A 22192-nucleotide genomic window follows, 5' to 3' on the forward strand; every position below is an offset into this window, starting at 1 on the left:
GTCATGTGGTCAGATGAAACCAAAATAGAACTTTTTGGTATAAACTCAACTCGTCGTGTTTGGAGGAAGAAGAATACTGAGTTGCATCCCAAGAACACCATTCCTACTGTGAAGCATGGGGGTGGAAACATCATGCTTTGTGGCTGTTTTTCTGCTAAGGGGACATGACGATTGATCCGTGCTAAGGAAAGAATGAATGGGGCCATGTATCGTGAGATTTTGAGCCAAAACCTCCTTCATCAGTGAGAGCATTGAATGGTTGATCAAATACTTATTTTCCACCATAATTTACAAATAAATTCTTTAAAATTCCTACAATGTGAATTCCTGGATTTTTTTTTCACATTCTGTCTCTCACAGTTGAAGTGTACCTATGATGAAAATTACAGACCTCTTTCCTAATTTTAAGTGGGAGAACTTGCACAATCGGTGGCTGACTAAATAATTTTTTGCCCCACTTTAAGTATTAGACATTTCCTCTTGAGATTATCTACTTCGAAACTGTTTCATACCAGGTGAGCTCCCGCGAAGAGGTGGAGGATCTGTGCCGTCTGGACAAGATGATCGACTTGATCATCCCCCGGGGGTCTTCCCGGCTGGTCCGAGACATCCAGCATGCCGCCAAGGGCATTCCAGTGCTGGGTCACAGTGACGGCATCTGCCACATCTACCTGGACGCGGAAGCAAGCGTAGACAAAGCTATCAAGATCAGTAAGATAATAATAATAACTCGCACCACATTGTGCGCATCTCACCTTCAATTGGTACCACTTCATTTGTTCCAGTCCGAGACTCCAAGTGTGACTACCCGGCGGCTAGCAACGCTATGGAAACGCTCCTGATCCACTGTGACATCCTCGGGACGCCGCTTTTCGACCAGATCATTAACATGCTGCACGCCGAGAGGGTAATGCACACAGACACACATAAACACACACATTTCAGCATTTTACTCTTGGATTTTCTTTCTCCAAAATGAGTCTTTTTTTTTTTCCACTGTTGTTAATAACTTATAAAATGTACAGCATTCATGTTCCCTGCACATCAATTTTACATGTTTACAGTGGGGCAAAAAAGTATTTAGTCAGCCACCGATTGTGCAAGTTCCCCCACTTAAAATGATGACAGAGGTCTGTAATTTTCATCATAGGTACACTTCAACTGTGATATTATGGACCGTAGATTTTGAAATCCCTAGATTTCTTGCAATTGCACTTTGAGAAACGTTGTTCTTAAACTGTTTGACGATTTGCTCACGCAGTTGTGGACAAAGGGGTGTACCTCGCCACATCCTTTCTTGTGAAAGACTGAGCATTTTTTGGGAAGCTGCTTTTATACCCAATCATGGCACCCACCTTTTCCCAATTAGCCTGCACACCTGTGGGATGTTCCAAATAAGTCCTTGATGAGCATTCCTCAACTTTATCAGTATTTATTGCCACCTTTCCCAACTTCTTTGTCACGTGTTGCTGGTATCAAATTCTAACGTTAATGATTATTTGAAAAAAAAAAAAAAATTTTTTTATCAGTTTGAACATCAAATATCTTGTCTTTGTAGCATATTCAACTGAATATGGGTTGAAAATGATTTGCAAATCATTGTATTCCGTTTATATTTACATCTAACACAATTTCCCAACTCATATGGAAACAGGGTTTGTAGATAAAGGAATGTAAAATTATCATTTTCATCACTCAATTGCAAGTTATTGTCGCCTTGATCCATTACTTCAAACCTAATATGGTTAATATTATGAGCAAAAAATTAAATTGCTATTTTCAGACTTTTCTACTCTTCCATCTCCTTTTCCATTGACACAGTCTTGAGGAAAACATCAGTAGAAGAGGCCACAAAAGATAATATTGGCGGCTTACACTCTCTTCCCTCTCGTATTTGAACTTGCTAATTTTCCCGCAGGATGGGACTTAGGAAGCATGGCTCAGGTGCTAGAGTGGCTGTCTGCCAACCTGAAGGTCGCGGGTTTACAAATGATAGAAATTTAGCCAAAGTACTTTGCAGGAGTCATGTCGAAGAATCCTTCAGCAAAATACTGAACCCCAAGTCGCTCCTGATTCTGCGTCATCAGTAAGTAAATGTGGTATTAGTGTCAAAGCGCTTTGAACACCTTGAAGCTAGAAAAGCACTATCCAAGAAAATTCAATTCACCATATTTCTCCTCCTGAGGGTGCTCCAAATTTTTAGGATTGCATTTGCCTTCATCCATCCATTTTTCTACAGCTTGTAGAAAAATGCACTGGACAAGGCATTTGGCTTCAGCCTTTTGTTTTACATCCAAACTCTGACCATGTCCCTTCTTCTTGGAAGTCAGAATCATTCAAGCGATGGCCTTTGCTTGGTCCGTCCCATTTTGCACGAGTCAATTTGAGTGGAGAGGTCCAATCTTTGCTCACATTGTCATGATACAGAAATGTATGCAGGCTGACCCCTTCTTAAGTTGTATTGCGACAACCTGCAAGAATGCACCTGGCAGTCATATTGATAGTTGATATTACCACTATAAAGTCCTTTATCGTGTCACAAGGTGAAGATCCACGCCGGCCCGGAGTTGGCCTCCTACATGATGTTCAGCCCGTGCCGGGCCCAGTCCATGCGCACCGAGTACGGCGACCTGGAGTGCTGCGTGGAGGTGGTGGACAGCATGCATGAAGCTGTGAAGCACATCCACAAGTACGGCAGCTCCCACACGGACGTCATCATCACAGAAAATGGTAGGTGGCGAGAAAACTGCCTGAAAGTAACACACATAAATATCCATTACTAACACCGCTAAGTCTCCTATTGCGTGGTAATAAACAGTTTGGAAAATTACTTTTTAAAAAGGTACTCATTACTTTTGCTAAAAAGTATTTACGCTTATTAACTACCAGGGAAATTAATTATTGTATTACTTAAACAAAACTTAAAATATCTGGCATATGCAGTTGAAAGACATTTTATGAAGGCAGCGTGAGTGAGTGTGTGCCCTTTTAAAAGGTGGTGCCTGTTGCTAAGTGGCGTGTGACGTCAGCAAGCGAGACACACAGAGCAACATTTTTGCACTAAATTAAGCAGTTTAAGCAAAATTAAAGCTGCAAGCAGCGTTGGTCGGGTCCGCCTTTGGCCGCTGCCGCCATGTCCCGAGTCCCGATCTTAGTCAGAACTACATAGAAGTTTTTGTTTCATCACTCTACGACATTCGTAACAGAATTTACAAGCAGTTTTGTCAGTTTATTTTCCTAGGGGGCGCTAGAGCACAAATTTCATTTTTGGGGTTTGGTTTTTTATTGGATGGCAATTTTCACCAGTCCTGATGTGTGTGTAAAATTTGGTGAGTTTTGAAGCATGTTAAGGGGGTCAAATTACAGCTCAAAGAGGCAAAAATAGCATTTTTTGCGAAAATTTTGCTTTGAATGAGTTTTTGCAAAATTTCTGTTGATTTTAGGTATAGACGTTTGTAATGGGGAATCTAGGTCTAAGTCAGTCCTACATAGAGGTTTTTGTTTCATGTCTCTACGACATTCCTAACAGAAGTTACAAGCAGTTTGGTTTTTTTTTTCCTAGGGGGCGCAAACGCACAATTTTAATTTTAGCGGTTTGGTTGCTTAATAAGTTGGGAAGGCATGCCAGACCGACGTGTGTGTCAAATTTGCTGAGTTTTGAAGCATGTTAAGGGGGTGAAATTACAGCGCATAGGTGAGGAATAATAATAATAATAATAAAGAATAATAAAACACAGCAGATTTAATAGGGTCCTTGCCTATGGCAAAGGACTCCTGTGGAGTCCTTTGCCATAGGCAGGGCGGACCCTAAATAATAGCTAAATGAACAAAAATATTAATACTACAGTAGAATGACACCAAACCAGTCAGATCACACTGTTCATTATTGTGGCCACTGATAGGCTTAACTTCAGGCAGTGGCATTATGCTGTTAAAAGAATGCAAAGGTGACCAAAGTGCGTTATTTCATGCCTAGAGGCCTCTCATAATGTTGACAAATGTGTTTATTAAGTTGGTTAACGTTTTTTTATGCTCTGAATGAATTAACATATTTGATTTATAATAAATTATTCCTACTTGGCGGAAATTCATTCAACCCAGTCAGGTCTGGAACCAGTTACTAGGGATAAACTAGGGATTAATGTACTTTATCATTTTTTCGCTGAATATATTGTTCTAGATCAGGGGTGTCCAAACTACAAGAGCGACGTCATGAGTTCAACAAAGCATCGCACGGCGGAGTGCTTTCAAATATTTCTTAAATACCAGGCGGTCCCTGTATGCTACAAATTTGCTGCTATCTTGTGGACTATGTGAGTAAATCAGATCAATGACCCCTGAATGTACTTTGAAATAAGAGCACAGCATTCACTTATATGACACAATCCAAACAACCTTCCCTAGTCATGGTGCAAAAATAAATAAATACATCCAGCTAAAATAAAGGTCAACACACATGGTCACACGTAACACAACCTGTCCACTGAACATTGTGAATATTATGAAAAATGTCCAAACGCCATAAAAAAATTCTAAATTACACCCATTTACATTCACAACACTCTTCATGCTTATTCACGTTTGGCGCATTTTAGTTGCTTGATACATCTGATTGATTACACAACTTAAGAAGGTTGTCACAAAAGTAAATAAGGTAGGAGTCAATTTTTTTTTTAATATACGTACACAGTACAGTATATTTTTATTTATTACTTCGGTACTCGTCTTGTTCTGTATATTGTACAGTATTTTGCATTTCTATAGTGTTTTGTATATTGTACAGGAGTTCTTATTATTTTTATTGGATAGTAGTCTGTTTATTTCAATTGTTAGTTTTTTTCCTTTATTACTACCTCGTGTTATTTATTTCACCCCATATTGGTTCCCCCTACCGCACCTTAAGTTGGAGTCTTTAATCTCGTTATATGCAAATATAATGACAATAAAATCCATTCTATTCTATTCTACAGGCCAAAAGTTTGGACACACATTCTCATTCAATGGGTTTTCTTTATTTTAACGAGTATTTGCATTGTAGATTGTCTCTGAAGGCATCAAAACTATGAATGAACACGTGGAGTTATGTACTTAACAAAAAAGGTGAAATAACTGAAAACATGTTTTATATTCTAGTTTCTTCAAAATAGCCACCCTTTGTTCTGATTACTGTTTTGCACACTCTTGGCAATCTCTCAATTAGCTTCAAGAGGTAGTCACCTTAAAGGTTTTTTATTTCACGTGTCATAGTTTTGATGTCTTCAGTGACAATCTACAATGTTAATAGTCATGAAAATTTAAAAAACGCATTGAAATGAGGTGTGTCCAAACTTTTGGCGTGTACTATATATATATATATATATATATATATATATATATATATATATATATATACACACACACAGAGGGGAAAAAAAGTATTTAGTCAGCGACCGATTGTGCAAGTTCTCCCACTTAAAATTATGACAGAGGTCTGTAATTTTCATCATAGGTACACTTAGTAGAAAAACAGCCCTAAAACATGATGTTTCTACCCCCATGCTTCACAGTAGGTATGGTGTTCTTGGGATGCAACTCAGTATTATTTTTCCTCCAAACACGACAAGTTGAGTTTATACCAAAATGGATACATGGATGATACAGCAGAGGATTGGGAGAATGTAATGTGGTCAGATGAAACCAAAATAGAACTTTTTGGTATAAACTCAACTTGTCGTGTTTGGAGGAAGAAGAATACTGAGTTGCATCCCAAGAACACCACACCTACTGTGAAGCATGGGGGTGGAAACATCATGTTTTGGGGCTGTTTTTCTGCTAAGGAGACAGGACGATTGATCCGTGTTAAGGAAAGAAAGAATGGGGCCATGTATCGTGAGATTTTGAGCCAAAACCTCCTTCCATCAGTGAGAGCTTTGAATGGTTGACCAAATACTTATTTTCCACCATAATTTACAAATAAATTCTTTAAAATTCCTACAATATGAATTCCTGGATTTTTTTTTCACAATTTGTCTCTCACAGTTGAAGTGTACCTATGATGAAAATTACAGACCTCTGTCATCATTTTAAGTGGGAGAACTTGCACAATCGGTGGCTGACTAAATACTTTTTTGCCCCACTGTGTGTGTGTGTGTATATATATATATATATATATATATATATATATATATATATATATACACACACACACTATGTATTATTTACTTTATATTCAGTCAGCTTTCGGCCCCCGGCCAAAATTTTTTAGCCTGATGCGGCCCCCAAGTCAAAAAGTTTGGACATTTCTTGTTCTGGATCTTAAAAGAGAGAGGTGGTCTTATATCTAAGGTTGTCTTATATTTGGGTCAATACAGTTTCAGTGCTTGTGGCCACAAAAAAAAAGTCTGTTTTAAAAAGTGCTCACCTTCGTCTCAGAGGAGACAGCCCAGCACTTCCTGCACCAGTTGGATAGCGCCTGCGTCTTCTGGAACGCCAGCTCTCGTTTTGCTGACGGCTACTGCTTTGGACTGGGTGAGTGTCGGACTCGTCACAGTTTCACACTTCCTTTCTGTGTGTTGACTTTGTCTTTTACTCTGTGCGTGTGTGTGTGTGTGTGTGTGTGTGTGTGTGTGTGTGTGTGTGTGTGTGTGTGTGTGTGTGTGTGTGTGTGTGTGTGTGTGTGTTTATGTGTGCGTGTGTGCGTTGTGTGCCCAGGTGCAGAGGTAGGCATCAGCACAGCGCGAATTCACGCCCGCGGCCCCGTAGGCCTGGAGGGGCTGCTCACCTCCAAGTGGATCCTTAGAGGGGACGGCCAGACGGCGGCCGACTTCTCAGAGCGAGGCACCATGAAGTACCTCCACGAAAACATAGACCCTGGCCAACAGTGCCAGCTCTAGGCTGTGTGTGGCTCTTAACAATTTTTTGTTTGTGGCTCCATTTCAATCTTTAGTATCACAAAGGAAGTTCAATTATATGCGTTGCAAATGGAATTGAAGGCTCCAAATGTCTCTAGTTATTAAATATAGAAACAATCTAAATTGACTTTAACATGGTCTGGGCCTTTCTGATCATATGTTGGAACCCAAAACAACCACAGAGGGTTTACGTTTGGAACCAGCCCTGCTGGCCAGGTAGAGGAACAGCAGCCTAATTAAAGATGGCCTGAAAAAAAGCAAAAACGTGGAGTAATAATGTTCATAAAATGTGTGTGGCTTAAAACTTATGATTTTTAAATATAACACTTTCTCTCAGTGGGTAATAGAAGCAGCATTCTCACGGTGTCATTTTTTATTTATCTTTTCATTCGACTATGGTCTCTTATTTACCTAATTATATAATAAATATAGAATTTTGTATCTCAGTCCATTATTAAGCTTGCGTCTCTAAATTCTTAATTTTGGATACAAAGTTACATTGTTATGTGACTTTTCTTTGATTGCCAAATACAAAAACTCAAATAATTTCTGATTTTTTCTGCAAACAATTACATTTTGAATTTTCAAACAATTACATTTTTAAAACCAATTTACCGTATTTCCTTGAATTGCCGCAGGGCATATAGTATGCGCCTGCCTTGAACTACTGCCAAGTCAAACTCGCTTCGCAAAATAATTAGCGCATGCTTAGTATTACCGCCGGGTCAAACTCGTGACGTCACGAGTGACACTTCCCCTGTCATCATTTTCAAAATGGAGGAGGCTGGTTTCAATACCGGTAATTTGAAATCGCATAAAGGGAAGAAGATTAAGAGCTATTCAGTAGGATTTAAGGTCCAAGCTTACATCACACTCAAATTTTTGCTGCATGCCTTTGGTAAGTGCTGGAGTGAGGTTTTAAATTAATTAGCGCCCCGGTGGCAACTCAAGGAAATACGGTATATTGTATTATTTATTTAAAAAAAACAAATACATGTTTTTCATCAAAACATTTTTGTAAATTAGTTTTTATCCAGAAAAAATATTTGGATATATCTTATTACTCGTTTAAAATATACTAAATTGGTAGTACATGTTATTTCATGAAAATATATTTAGATTTTTTTTATTATCCAGTAAAAAAGATAATTTGGACATTTTTTTCAAAAAATAGTAAATTGGGAGAGACATGTTTTTTTATTAAAACATTTTTGTAAATTAGTTTTTATCCAGAAAAAATATTTGGATATATTTTATTACTCGTTTAAAATATACTAAATGGTAGTACATGTTATTTCATGAAAATATATTTTGATTTTTTTTATTATCCAGTAAAAAAGATAATTTGGACATTTTTTTTCAAAAAATAGGTATTTGGGAGGGACATGTTTTTTTATTAAAACATTTTTGTAAATGAGTTTTTATCCAGAAAAAATATTTGGATATATTTTATTACTCGTTTAAAATATACTAAATTGGTAGTACATGTTATTCTATGAAAATATGTTTTGATTTTTTTATTATCCAGTAAAAAAGATAATTTGGACATATTTAAAAAAAAAAATAGTAAATTGGGAGAGACATGTTTTTTATTAAAAGATTTTTGTAAACTAGTTTTTATCCAGAAAAAATATTTGGATATATTTTATTACTCGTTTAAAATATACTAAATTGGTAGTACATGTTATTCAATGAAAATATGTTTTGATTTTTTTATTATCCAGTAAAAAAGATAATTTGGACATATTTTTAAAAAAAATAGTAAATTGGGAGAGACATGTTTTTTATTAAAAGATTTTTGTAAATTACTTTTTATCCAGAAAAAATATTTGGATATATTTTATTACTCGTTTAAAATATACTAAATTGGTAGTACATGTTATTCAATGAAAATATATTTTGATTTTTTTATTATCCAGAAAAAAAGATAATTTGGACATATTTTTTAAAAAATGGTAAATTGGGAGGGACATGTTTTTCATGAAAACCATCCATCCATCCATCCATCTTATTCCGCTTATCCGAGGTCGAGTCGCGGGGGCAGCAGCCTAAGCAGGGAAGCCTAGACTTCCCTTTCCCCAGCCACTTTGTCCAGCTCTTCCTGAGGGATCCCGAGGCATTCCCAGGCCAGCCGGGAGACAGTCTTCCCAACGTGTCCTGGGTCTTCCCAGTGGCCTCCTACCGGTCAGACGTGCCCTAAACACCTCCCGAGAGAGGCGTTCAGGTGGCATTCTGACCAGATGCCCGAACCACTTTATCTGGCTCCTGTCGATGTGGAGGAGCAGCGGCTTTACTTTGTGTTCCTCCCGGATGGGAGAGCTTCTCACCCTTCACATTTTTGTAATTTTTTTATTATTCACAAAAACAAAAACAAAAAAATTGGATATGTTATTACTTATTTAAAAAAAACTACATTGGGAGCTAATGGAATTCAGAGCTACAAATGTATCTTTAATAACATTTTGGAGATACATACATGTCATTCTACGCAGAACATTTGTAAGATTTTTCCACAAAAATAATAACTTTTTTTTACAATAAAGATCTATATTTAAAATAAACACACAATTTGGATGTCTGTTATTACATGCATATAGTCTTTTGACACAAAAAAAGCTAAAACATTTTTTTTTTTTAAGGTAGGGATCTAAATTTGTTATCAAAAATTTTTTGTGATTGTTTGTATTAACCAGAATAAGTTAGGGATACTATTTTGGATTATTATTATTTTTTTTTTTAAACTAAGTTGGGAGATACTGTACATGTTTTTTATGAACACATTTTTCTAATTTATTATCAAAAACTAAGAACAATATTTTTATATATTTTATTATTATTTTTAAACTGAATTGGGAAATATATGTTGTGAATTATTTATTATCCAGACAAAGTAAGAAAATAATTTGGATGTATTTTATGACCTATTTAAAAAAACTAAATAGGTAGACATTTTTTTCATTAAATCATTTTTGTAATTTATGTATTATCCCAAAAAACTAAGAAAAATATTTTGATATATTTTATTACTTATTTTTTTAAACTGAATTGGGGGATACATATTTTTAATCAAAACTTTTTTGGGGAATTATTTCTTATCCAGACAAACATAGAAAATAATTAGGATATATTTTATTACCTATTTAAAAAAACAAACATTTTTTTCATGGAAGTATTAGTTTTTTATCATCCAGAAAAACAAAACAAAAATTGGATAAATTTGATTACTTATTTTTTTTAAACTAAATTGGAGACACATATTTTCATTACAACACTTCTGATGTTTTTATTATCCAGACAAACTAAGAAAAATCATTTGGATATGTTTGATTACTTTTTTTTTTTTTTTTACTAAATTATGTAATACATGTTTTTCATCCAGAAAATTTGATTTTTTTTTAACCAGAAAAAAATAAGAAAAACAATTTAGAAATATTTTGTTACTTATTTAAAAAAATAGTAGATACATGTTTTTCATTTAGAAAAGTACGTGATTTTTTTATTATGCAGAAAAAAAAATACTTTGAGATATTTTCAACTAATATAACTTGATTGTTTTTTTGGTTTTTACTTTAACATAAAAAAGCTTTACAAAGTCTGGAGGAACAAGTTCTTCATCAAACTAATTTTGTGCATTTTCATCATCTGGAAAGACAAAGAAAAGTAATTTGGTTGTTTTTCACGTTGTCAAATTACATATATTGGAGACAGATGTTTTTGTCAAGCAATATTTTAAATGTCCAAAATACATACAAACAGTAGATTAGAGATTAATGTATTTTATCAAGCAAAATGTTGATTTTACAGAAAACTTTGGAGCATACTTGCCAACCCTCCCGAAATTCAGCGCCTATCCCGAAAACCTCCCGGGACAAATTTTAATATATATATATATATTAAATATTTGACTCTTAACCACACAGCCAACCACGCCCCGCCCCCAACCACGCCCCGCGCTCCACCCCCGACCACGCCTCCCCACCCCCCTCCTCCCGAAATCGGAGGTCTCAAGGTTGGCAAGTACGCTTTGGAGATACAAGCTTTTTCAATTTTGTGTTGGACAAAAGTCAACATTTAAAGGCCTACTGAAATTAGATTTTCTTATTCAAACGGGGATAGCAGGTCCATTTTATGTGTCATACTTGATCAATTCGCGATATTGCCATATTTTTGCTGAAAGGATTTAGTAGACAACATCGACGATAAAGTTTGCAACTTTTATTCGCTAATAGAAAAGCCCTACCTTTACCGGAAGTCGCAGATAATGACGTCACCCGTTGAGGGCTCCTCACATTGTTTTTAATGGGAGCCTCCAACAAAAAGAGCTATTGGGACCGAGAAAACGACAATTTCCCCATTAATCTGAGCGAGGATGAAAGATTCGTGTTTGAGGACATTGATAGCGACGGAGTAGGAAAAAAAAAACGTGATTGCATTGGGAGGGATTCAGATGTTTTTAGACACATTTACTAGGATAATTCTGGGAAATCCCTTATTTTTCTATTGTGTTGCTAGTGTTTTAGTGAGTTAAATAGTACCTGAACGTCGGAAGGGTGTGTCCACGGGTGTCTTGAGGCCAGTGTCTGTGGGAAGTCGACGGCAGCTGTATGGACGGCAAAAGTTCAGCTGATCTCCGGTAAGTGGCGACTTTTTGCCACAATTTTCTCACCAAAAACTGCTGGTTGACATTTGGTTGAGATCCATGTTCACTTGACCGCTCTGATCCATAGGAAAGCTTCACCTCCGGGAATTTTAAACAAAGAATCACCGTGTGTTTGTGTGGCTAAAGGCTAAAGCTTCCCAACTCCATCTTTTTACTTTGACTTCTCCAATATTAATTGATCAAATTGCAAAAGATTCAGCAACACAGATGTCCAAAATACTGTGTAATTATGCGCTTAAAGCAGATGACTTTTAGCTGTGTGTGTGTGCGCAGCGCTCATGTTCCCTAACAGCCCGTGACATCAAGCGTACACATCATCATTACGCAATGTTTTCAAGAAAAAACTCCTGGGAAATTTAAAATTGCAATTTAGTAAACTAAAAAGGCTGTATTGGCATGTGTTGCAATGTTAATATTTCATCATTGATATATAAACTATCAGTGGGGAGTAGTGGGTTTCAGTAGGCCTTTAAATGTCTTTTATCAAGCAAAATGCTGATTTTCCAGAAAACTTTGGAGCATACTTGCCAACCATCCCGGATTTTCCGGGAGACTCCCGAAATTCAGCGCCTATCCCGAAAAACCCCCGGGACAAATTTTTATATATATATTAAATATTTGACTCTTAACCACGCCGCCAACCACGACCCGCGCTCCAGCCCTGACCAACCCACCACCCCACCCCCTGAAATTGGAGGTCTCAAGGTTGGCAAGTAAGCTTTGGAGATACAAGCTTTTTCAATTTTGTGTTGGACAAAAGTCAACCTTTAAAGACGTATATCGTAGCATGTTATGTCATATATCATCGATTCGCCCCGGCCCCCATGTTTACCTGTATCTCACTTTTTTTGGAAGGGGCGCCGGAGGTTGGCAGACCTGTCAGCGATCCTGTTCTGTCTCTCTAGAGTGTTTGTCTGATCTTGAATGGGATTGTGCTAAATTTTTTAATTTCCCCTCGGGGATTAATAAAGTATTTCTGATTCTGATTACCATCAGCGTTCTTAATTAACGTTCTACATTATCAATCAATGTTTACTTATATAGCCCTAAATCACTAGTGTCTCAAAGGGCTGAAAAAACCACTACGACATCCTCCGTAGGCCCACATAAGGGCAAGGAAAACTCACACCCAGTGGGACATCGGTGACAATAATGACCCATTGGGACGTCGGTGACAATGATGACTATGAGAACCTTGGAGAGGAGGAAAGCAATGGATGTCGAGCGGGTCTAACATGATACTGTGAAAATTCAATCCATAATGGATCCAACACAGTCGCGAGAGTCCAGTCCAAAGCGGATTAGTATACATTATTATTATTATATACATTAATACATTAGTATTAGTTACTAATAACAAATGTATTTTCCGTTCGCTCTCAAAATGTACACAAGTTTCTTAATTTAAGCTATTTTTTTCTGTTCATATTGTCATGAAAAAGTATGAAAGATAAAGAAACATTCAAATTGTCTTTTAATGACTGCAAGAAAGCAGTCAGAGATGTTATTTATTATTTTTCAGGAAGTTTTCTTCCTGCTCTCTAATGCCCAAAGCCTTTTGTGTCAGAGTAATTGACGAGTTGCCTCCTAAGAGCTGGAGGGCAGAAGAAGGAGATGCCTCCTTTTTTTTTTTTTTTTTTTTTAAATGCAACCTCTCAGCTCCCATCAGTAAACTTAACGACTGCTTTAACTCCTTCAATAATAATACTGTAGGATTTCAACAAGTATGTTAAAAAAGAATATTTGGATTCTTTTCTCGCGCTATCTTTCATTATTTCTGTGTGAAAGACTCCGACTCGTATGTTCTTGTCTGTCCTGGCTCTGCTTGCACAAAGAACACAAATTAACGGGAGATGGTTTGGGGAAAAAAAGAAAAGAAAAAAAAATGTTAGTGATGTAAAAACGTGTCTGTGTCTGAAAAAGGGTCTTTTTAAGTAGTTTCCCATAGGGGAATATATTCCAATGCTGGAAGTGGGGCAAGAAAGATGGAAGACAATACTACAGAGGTTTAATTATCCAGCCATCACAAATGAAAAAAGGGAGAAGAAGAACTGAGACTAATGATGGGAATCACAGCTTTATGTTCTTGGTTTCTTTTCTCCTTTTCCTCCCCCCCGCCCTATCATCTAAAGAATCCGTCCTCCAAAACGCACTACTTACCCTTCAATCACCAAAGTCCAAAGGGTTCCCAGATGAAGCGCGAGACAAAACTGGGATCTTCTCTTCTTGAAACCATCTGAAAGACTGCAGGCAGAACAGACAGGATCAAGTAACGCGTACTTCCTGCTGCGTTAAACATAATGATAAACACATGTTCACCTAGTTACCTTTTAAATGATGTCCCATTTATGGTAGGAGCAGAAAAGCCTTACAGTTGTGGAATCCCGTCCCACAGCGTTGTGTGACCAGAAGGTTCCGGAACAGCTACATCACCCCAAAAAATCATACGAATGAGTCTTCCTTTAAATAATACACAAACAGGCTTACTAATTTTAAAACAGAAACAATGGACCGAAAACATTTCCTAAGATTTTATATTATGCTTATTAATTTCTTAAGATTTTATATAATGCCTATTATGCTCATTTTAGTGAACTGACTCAGACCATTTCTGAGTCTAAAAACGGCTTCCTTTTTTAAAGGCCTACTGAAATGAGATTTTCTTATTCAAACGGGGATAGCAGGTCCATTCTATGTGTCCTACTTGATCATTTCGCGATATTGCCATATTTTTGCTGAAAGGATTTAGTAGAGAACATCGATGATAAAGTTCGCAACTTTTGGTGCTGACTGGAAGTCGCAGACGATGACGTCACAAGGGTGAGGGCTCCTCACGTCCTCACATTGTTTTAAATGGGAGCCTCCAGCAGCAAGAGCTATTCGGACCGAGAAAAGGACAACTTCCCCATTAATTTGAGCGAGGATGAAAGATTTGTGGATGATGATATTGATAGCGAAGGACTAGAAAGAAAAAAAAAATCAAAATTAAATACAAAGCGACGGCTCCGGGCGGCGGCAGTGCGAGCGTTTCAGATGTAATTAGACACATTTACTAGGATAATTCTGGAAGATCCCTTATCTGCTTATTGTTTTAATAGTGTTTTAGTGAGATTGTAAAGACATACCTCGAGGTCGGATGGCTGCGGTGAACACGCAGTGTCTCAGAGAGAAGCCAAGCTCACAGCTGCCTTTTAAACAGCTACTGCAGGAGGACGAATAATCCAATGATGTCTCCGGTAAGATATATATCACAATTTTCCCATCCAAAAACATGCTGGTCGACGTAGAGAAACATGTTCGCTTGACCGCTCTGTGTTAAAAACAAAGAAACACCGGCTGTGACAGCTGCAATACACCGCTTTCCACCAACAGCATTGTTCTTTATAGTCTCCATTATTAATTGAACAAATTGCAAAAGATTCAGCAACACAGATGTCCAACTTACTGTGTAATTATGCGATGAAAAGAGACGACTTTTAGCCGCAAATGGTGGTGGGCTAATATTTCCTGACAGTCCGTGACGTCACGCGCACGTGTCATCATTCCGCTGGAAATTTAAAATTGCAATTCAGTAAACTAAACCAGCCGTATTGGCATGTGTTGCAATGTTAATATTTCATGACTGATATATAAACTATTAGACTGTGTGGTCGGTAGTAGTGGGTTTCAGTAAGCCTTTAAAGAAAAAAACTTTAAGAAACATGTTTTAAACCTAGAATAATTGGGTGTTTTTTACTTATTTGGCTGGTCTTTTGAAGAAACGGACCATTTTGCACATCAGATTGTTTTTTCAAAGGAAAAAAAAAATCTAAAACATTTTGGACAAAAGTGTTTTCCATCAAGTGTGCATATTTTGTATTTCTTTTAATCTCATGTGTTAATTTTTTTTAGTTTTATTTAGAGAGTTTCATTTTCAGTAATATCGGTGAACTTTTGAAGGCTCAGACCATTTCTGACCTGAAATCAAACTCTAAAAACAATCTGTTGCTTTTTTTATGCAAAAAAATAACTTTTGGACGAACATTTTTTTTAATTTGGAGTTTTCTACTGGTGGGGGCATAGCTAAAATTAACTGAAAGTCAAGTATTTCTTTATATATATATATATATATATATATATACACACACATATATATACACACACACACAGCCCCAGAGAGGAGTTGTACAGTCTAATGGCATGTGGGACAAAGGAGTTTTTGAGTCCATTACAAAGGAGTTTTTGAGTGTGTGTGTGTGTGTGTGTGTGTGTGTGTATATATATATATGAAAAACTTGACTTGGTGAATATACTCCTCCCTTCTTACCTCTTAACCACGCCCCACCCCCGACCACAACCCCCACCACCCCACCACCCACCTCCTGAAATTGGAGGTCTCAAGGTTGGCAAGTATGTACATAAGTAAAAAAAATCTAAAACATTTAGGACAAAAGTATTTTTCATCAAGTGTACATATTTTGTGTTTTTAAAAAAAATCGTAATTACTTATTTTTTCTTAGTTTTATTTTATATACAGAGTTTAATGTTCAGTAACGTAGGTGGACTTTTAAAGGCTCAGACCAGTTCTGAACCGAGATCAAACTCTAAAAACAATGTGTTGCTTTTTCTTAATGAAAGCGCGAGGTTGGAATAAATAGCTCCCCGATTAGTGACCAGGAGCAGGTGAGCGTCTCGACCACTAATCAGAGGCATGAGACAAAAATCAGCACCTATGGCAAACCCGAACACAAACAAGGGTGCTGCAACAGACCTAACCAACAACTAAGAAAACATCAAACTAAACTAAACATGACCCGGGCAACAGATAATGACACTTTTCTTTTTTAAAATGAAAAAAACCCCAAAACTTTTGGAGGAACATGTTTTCATCTGGAATAATTTGGAGTTTTCTACTTATTTTACTGGTGAATTTCATTTTTCACATGAGATTTAGTTTTTGGTTTTTAAAGGAAAGGGACGGGGGGGGGGGGGGTTGCCCACATCTGAGGTCCTCTCCAAGGTTTCTCATAGTCAGCATTGTCACTGGCGTCCCACTGGATGTGAATTCTACCTGCCCACTGGGTGTGAGTTTTCCTTGCCCTTTTGTGGGTTCTTCCGAGGATGTTGTAGTCGTAATGATTTGTGCAGTCCTTTGAGACATTTGTGATTTGGGGCTATATAAATAAACATTGATTGATTGATTAACAGAAGTGTTTACCATTATGTGTACATAGTCTGTAATATTTTTGTCCCTTTTCACTATTATATTTATTTTATTTAGAGTTGTTTTAGTGCTATTGATGGACATTTGAGGGCACAGATAATTTCTGACATGAGATTAAGACAACATAATTTTTGGTTAATTTTAGCGATGCCGGTTTTTCATTTTATGACTTTATGTTTTGGGCTTATCTTTCATTACCTTTGGTGGGCATTTAAAGACAAGGGCAACTTCTGACCTGAATTAAACAGTTTTGGAGACACATGTTTATGTTACATGTCTCACAGGCATGCGAGTTCAGTAGACAGAAAGGTTGTGTTCATTGTCTAACCCAGGGGTCGACAACCCAAAATGTTGAAAGAGCCGCAAAAATTTAAAAGCCTTCTATAAGTAATATAATGAAGACAACACATGATGGAAGTGTCTAGATTAGCTATAATAGCCTACCATCAATATGACTATGTGTCGCAGGCTGACACAAATCTTTGTTGACAGAAATGTACAAAAAAAGGACAATTTATTCTACATATTTTTACAACAATGGAAAACTTCACGGTGGCAGATGTGTTAGTGCGTCTGCCTCACAATACGAAGGTCCTGCAGTCCTGGGTTCAAATCCAGGCTCGGGATCTTTCTGTGTGGAGTTTGCATGTTCTCCCCGTGAATGCGTGGGTTCCCTCCGGGTACTCCGGCTTCCTCCCACTTCCAAAGACATGCACCTGGGGATAAGTTGATTGGCAACACTAAATGGTCCCTAGTGTGTGAATGTGAGTGTGAATGTTGTCTGTCTATCTGTGTTGGCCCTGCGATGAGGTGGCGACTTGTCCAGGGTGTACCCCGCCTTCCGCCCGATTGTAGCTGAGATAGGCGCCAGCGCCCCCCGCGACCCCGAACAGGAATAAGCGGCAGAAAATGGATGGATGGATGGATGGAAAACATTAGCAAAACAGAGGCTTCTCATGGGGTGAGATAACTCCTCTAAATTACTGGTTTAGAATGGCCAAAGGTATCGATATGTGTGTCCAAGTTAAAGGAAAGGGCGGGCAGTCTTCTTTTAGTAGATTTATAATCTATGCAAGCTGGGTTATGTTTGCTGTGGTCTGGAACAACATGGCACACAAACAACTATCAGAAATGCAGTCAATATTACATACAGGAGTGCTTGAAATTCTGTATGTCAACATCTCCGTTCGGTGCCACACCAACAAAATGCCGAAGCAACTATTTCCAGATCAACACTGTATGGAAAAAAAAAAAAAGTCAACAACAGAAGGAGAAAACGTCCGCAGGAACCTACCACACAGCGAAGGACATACATTATTTGATTTCCTATTATGCAGCTCATTTTTATTTGACAGTTATTGATATATTATTGATATATTGATATATATATATATATATATACATATATTTTTTTTTCCTCCAAGATGGCGCTGCTGTAGTGGCCGCTGTAGGCTGGAGCTCTGTGCTCTTGTGTCATCCTTTTGTGTTTCCCTCTTGTTTTCATGTCTTATATTTTTTTGCCTTTTGGTCCGGGACCCTTTGGGACTGTGTGACAAGGGATGGCACTTTCGTGACCTCTGTGGTGCTTTTTTTTGTGGACTTCTGGATCTGCCTCCCGGGAGCCTTTTGGCTATGGAGACCAGCTGCTGGGTGTCTGCTACACCAGAGTATGTTTGGATGTACTGGAGGAGATGCGGATGAAGGGACAGACGATGGCGTGGAACACCGCAGAAGCCACCACAGTGGATATGTTTATTTTACTTTTTATTCATAGCTGTATGTAGAAGTGTCTGGTTGTATCTGCTGCTTTAATGTCTTTAATGTCCTCTGTGTTCTTTGATGTTTGATGTTTCCCTCTTACACACATGGAAGAGGGATGTGTACCATGGTTATGAGTTGTTTTTTTTCCCCTTGGCCTCAGTCCGCACCTCCTCTCCAGGGCCCAGGGAAAGACCGATTTTTTAAATTTTATTTTAATCTTCTATTTTTTTCTCCCCCCTCCCCCCCTGGAAGCCAGCGCTGGAAGCCGGCAGACCCGTCAGCGATCCTGTTCTGTCTCCCTGTAATGTTTGTTTAAACTTGAATGGGATTGTGCTGAAAATTTTAATTTTCCTGAAGGAACTCTCCTGACGGAATAAATAAAGTACTATCTAATCTATCCATCCATCCATCCATTTTCTACCGCTTATTCCCTTTTGGGGTCGCGGGGGGCGCTGGCGCCTATCTCAGCTACAATCGGGCGGAAGGCAGGGTACACCCTGGACAAGTCGCCACCTCATCGCAGGGCCAACACAGATAGACAGACAACATTCACACTCACATTCACACACTAGGGCCAATTTAGTGTTGCCAATCAACCTATCCCCAGGTGCATGTCTTTGGAAGTGGGAGGAAGCCGGAGTACCCGGAGGGAACCCACGCATTCACGGGGAGAACATGCAAACTCCACACAGAAAGATCCCGAGCCTGGATTTGAACCCAGGACTGCAGGACCTTCGTATTGTGAGGCAGACGCACTAACCGCTCTGCCACCGTGAAGCCTCTATCTAATCTAATCTAATCTAATCTAATATCTTGCGTGAAAACATGCACAAAAGCACACTTTATTTTAAACTATTATAGTGGCGTTCTGTACAAAAACTACACTTTAATTTAATGTTGTTTCGATATGTCATCTTAGTGACATCATGCACAAAAGTTCATTAATAGCTTATTTTAAATCGTCTCTGACAATCTTGGACTCTCTAGTTTTAGAAATGACATGAATGTTTGTGCCACTGCTTAATAACTGTTCAATAAATACACTTTTGGTCAATTGACTTAGTTGTGATTTTCTTCTCTGCATAAAAGTTTAAAAGTAGCATGTATGAATGCTATATGAACAATAATGTTTTAATGTAAACACATAGAATCATCATGCTGCTGTGATTTTATGCATCAAGTGTTCATTCAAGGCTAAGGCAAAATATTGAGATATATAACGTATATCGTGACATGGCCTAAAAATATCGAGATATTAATAAAAGGCCATATCGCCCAGCCCTAATTGATATACCGCAGTTCTCTTCGGTTGGCATAGAAAGGGTTAACTGCTCTCACCTGACCCACACACATCGAAGAGCTAGCTCGATGCTAAAACATATCTATATGTCGCTGAACTACAATACATTTGAATAATAAGATGTTTAATCATCAAACATTTACATTTGAGATACTTCACAACATTACTAACCTGGAAAACAGAGAAAGGAGAGCGAAGACACCAACTATTTTTTCAAGCTTTCCAAGTTTGCTCCGAGGGGAAGGGAAGGAAATGTCCACACCTTAAAAAGGGACCTACGCGCAACTACTTCACTGCACATTAGTTCCGCCCTTCATTACTGTCTCTACATTAACAATTTTAGCTCAGGGGCCGCATAAAAAGTTTTAAAAAATCAATACAACTTCAGATTGTTGTCTTTGTCTTACTTTGGCCAAAAATAGAACAAACACATTCTGAAAATATTACAATAAAAAAAGTGTCGAAAAAAATACCGGCAGCAGTAACGTTTACATCCATGAAGGAAAGAAGAAAGTGAATGAATATTTATAACTGAATACATTTACATATGCATAAAAATGTGTTTTCTTTTATATCATTATTATTATTTTTAATGAATTACGTATCATTTATGACAACCTTTTTCCAAAACAAAATAAAGAACATTTATTTTGTTCTACGCTGCTGATCCGCCTCCGCTTGAGATGGTCTCCTGTGGACGGGACTCTCGCTGCTGTCTTGGATCCGCTTTGAACTGAACTCTCGCGGCTGTGTTGGAGCCACTATGGATTGAACTTTCACAGCATCATGTTAGACCCGCTCGACATCTATTGCTTTCGGTCCCCTAGGGGGGGGTTGCCCACATCTGAGGTCCTCTCCAAGGTTTCTCATGGTCAGCATTGTCACTGGCTTCCCACTGGATGTGAATTCTCCCTGCCCACTGGGTGTGAGTTTTCCTTGCCCTTTTGTGGGTTCTTCCGAGGATGTTGTAGTCGTAATGATTTGTGCAGTCCTTTGAGACATTTGTGATTTGGGGCTATATAAATAAACATTGATTGATTGCATTGATTGAATGTGAGATATAACAGTATAGTGCATACATTTATCATTTGTTTTTTAAAACGGTTACAAAAAAAGTGAGACCCCAAAATTTTATTGTGGGGGCCCCATTTTTATGACTTGATGGGGTTCCTGGGACCCCATTTTGAAAATTCCTAGCGCCAACACTGATAAAGTATTGGTGCGTGCAAAACAGGCGGCTGTGGCTTGCTTAATACTAATCAAATTTCATCCCGAATAATTCCTTGACTTTGACACCACTGGGCTATATCAAACCTTTATCAATAAAAAGTGAATGACAAAAATAAACAAATACATAAAAAACTAAAAAACTCTCTCTCTCTCTCTCTCTATATATATATATAGCATATGTTATATTTATGTTTTATTTGACAGAGTGCAGATTAAGTTTATTTCTACTAATTTTTTGAGCATATACTGTACTGTAAATGCATGGACCAATTCTAACCCAAGATTAAAGTCGAAAAAATATTTTCTGGTTGAAAATGTGCAGATATGTTTTTTTCTCGCACATTCCATCCATCCATCCATTTTCTACCGCTTATTCCCTTTCGGGGTCACGGGGGGCGCTGGCACCTATCTCAGCTACAATCGGGCGGAAGGCGGGGTACACCCTGGACAAGTCGCCACCTCATCGCAGGGCCAACACAGATAGACAGACTAGTGTGTGAATGTGAGTGTGAATGTTGTCTCGCACATTTTGTGATATTTATCTTTCATCTAAAAAAGAGTAAATAAAATAAAATACACTTCTACATTTTGTTGCCGTGTTTATTTCACGTCATTTTGGTAAACATTAAAATGCTATTTCGGACATTAGATTGATTGATTGATTGATTGACTGATACTTTTATTATTAGATTGCACAGTTCAGTACATATTCCGTACAATTGACCACTAAATGGTAACACCCGAATAAGTTTTTCAACTTGTTTAAGTCGGGGTCCACGTTAATCAATTCATGGTACAAATATATACTATCAACATAATACAGTCATCACACAAGTTAATCATCATAGTATATACATTGAATTATTTACATTATTTACAATCCGGGGGGTGGGATGAGGAGCTTTGGTTGATATCAGAACTTCAGTCATCAACAATTGCATCAACAGAGAAATGTGGACATTGAAACAGTGTAGGTCTTATTTAGTAGGATATGTACAGTGAGCAGAGAACATCAATCAATCAATCAATCAATGTTTACTTATATAGCCCTAAATCACTAATGTCTCAAAGGGCTGCACAAACCACTACGACATCCTCGGTAGGCCCACATAAGGGCAAGGAAAACTCACACCCAGTGGGACGGCGGT

At 37.8% G+C, this 22192-nt stretch overlaps 1 protein-coding gene and 1 long non-coding RNA gene across 2 annotated transcripts in view; one reads left to right on the plus strand and one right to left on the minus strand.

Moving 5' to 3' along the window:
- Window positions 1–8464, plus strand: part of aldh18a1 (aldehyde dehydrogenase 18 family, member A1) — a 32809-nt gene extending 24345 nt beyond the window's left edge. The window contains exons 14-18 of the mRNA XM_061909692.1: window positions 516–711; window positions 786–907; window positions 2544–2730; window positions 6412–6507; window positions 6691–8464. Of these exons, the coding sequence (XP_061765676.1) occupies window positions 516–711; window positions 786–907; window positions 2544–2730; window positions 6412–6507; window positions 6691–6872 (783 nt within the window). The 3' untranslated portion in view covers window positions 6873–8464. The remainder of the gene's footprint in view (window positions 1–515; window positions 712–785; window positions 908–2543; window positions 2731–6411; window positions 6508–6690) is intronic.
- LOC133558373 (uncharacterized) lies at window positions 519–20065 on the minus strand. Its single transcript, XR_009807940.1, has 7 exons — window positions 19986–20065; window positions 14676–14860; window positions 13878–13974; window positions 13711–13794; window positions 2515–2750; window positions 756–892; window positions 519–671 (listed from the first exon to the last, which is right to left on the minus strand). It is a non-coding gene; the product is annotated as an uncharacterized LOC133558373 (long non-coding RNA).
- Window positions 20066–22192: the final 2127 nt, after the last annotated feature.

The sequence above is a fragment of the Nerophis ophidion genome, linkage group LG08 (genome assembly GCF_033978795.1).
Source record: "Nerophis ophidion isolate RoL-2023_Sa linkage group LG08, RoL_Noph_v1.0, whole genome shotgun sequence".
In the NCBI taxonomy this organism is placed as follows: Eukaryota; Metazoa; Chordata; class Actinopteri; order Syngnathiformes; family Syngnathidae; genus Nerophis; species Nerophis ophidion.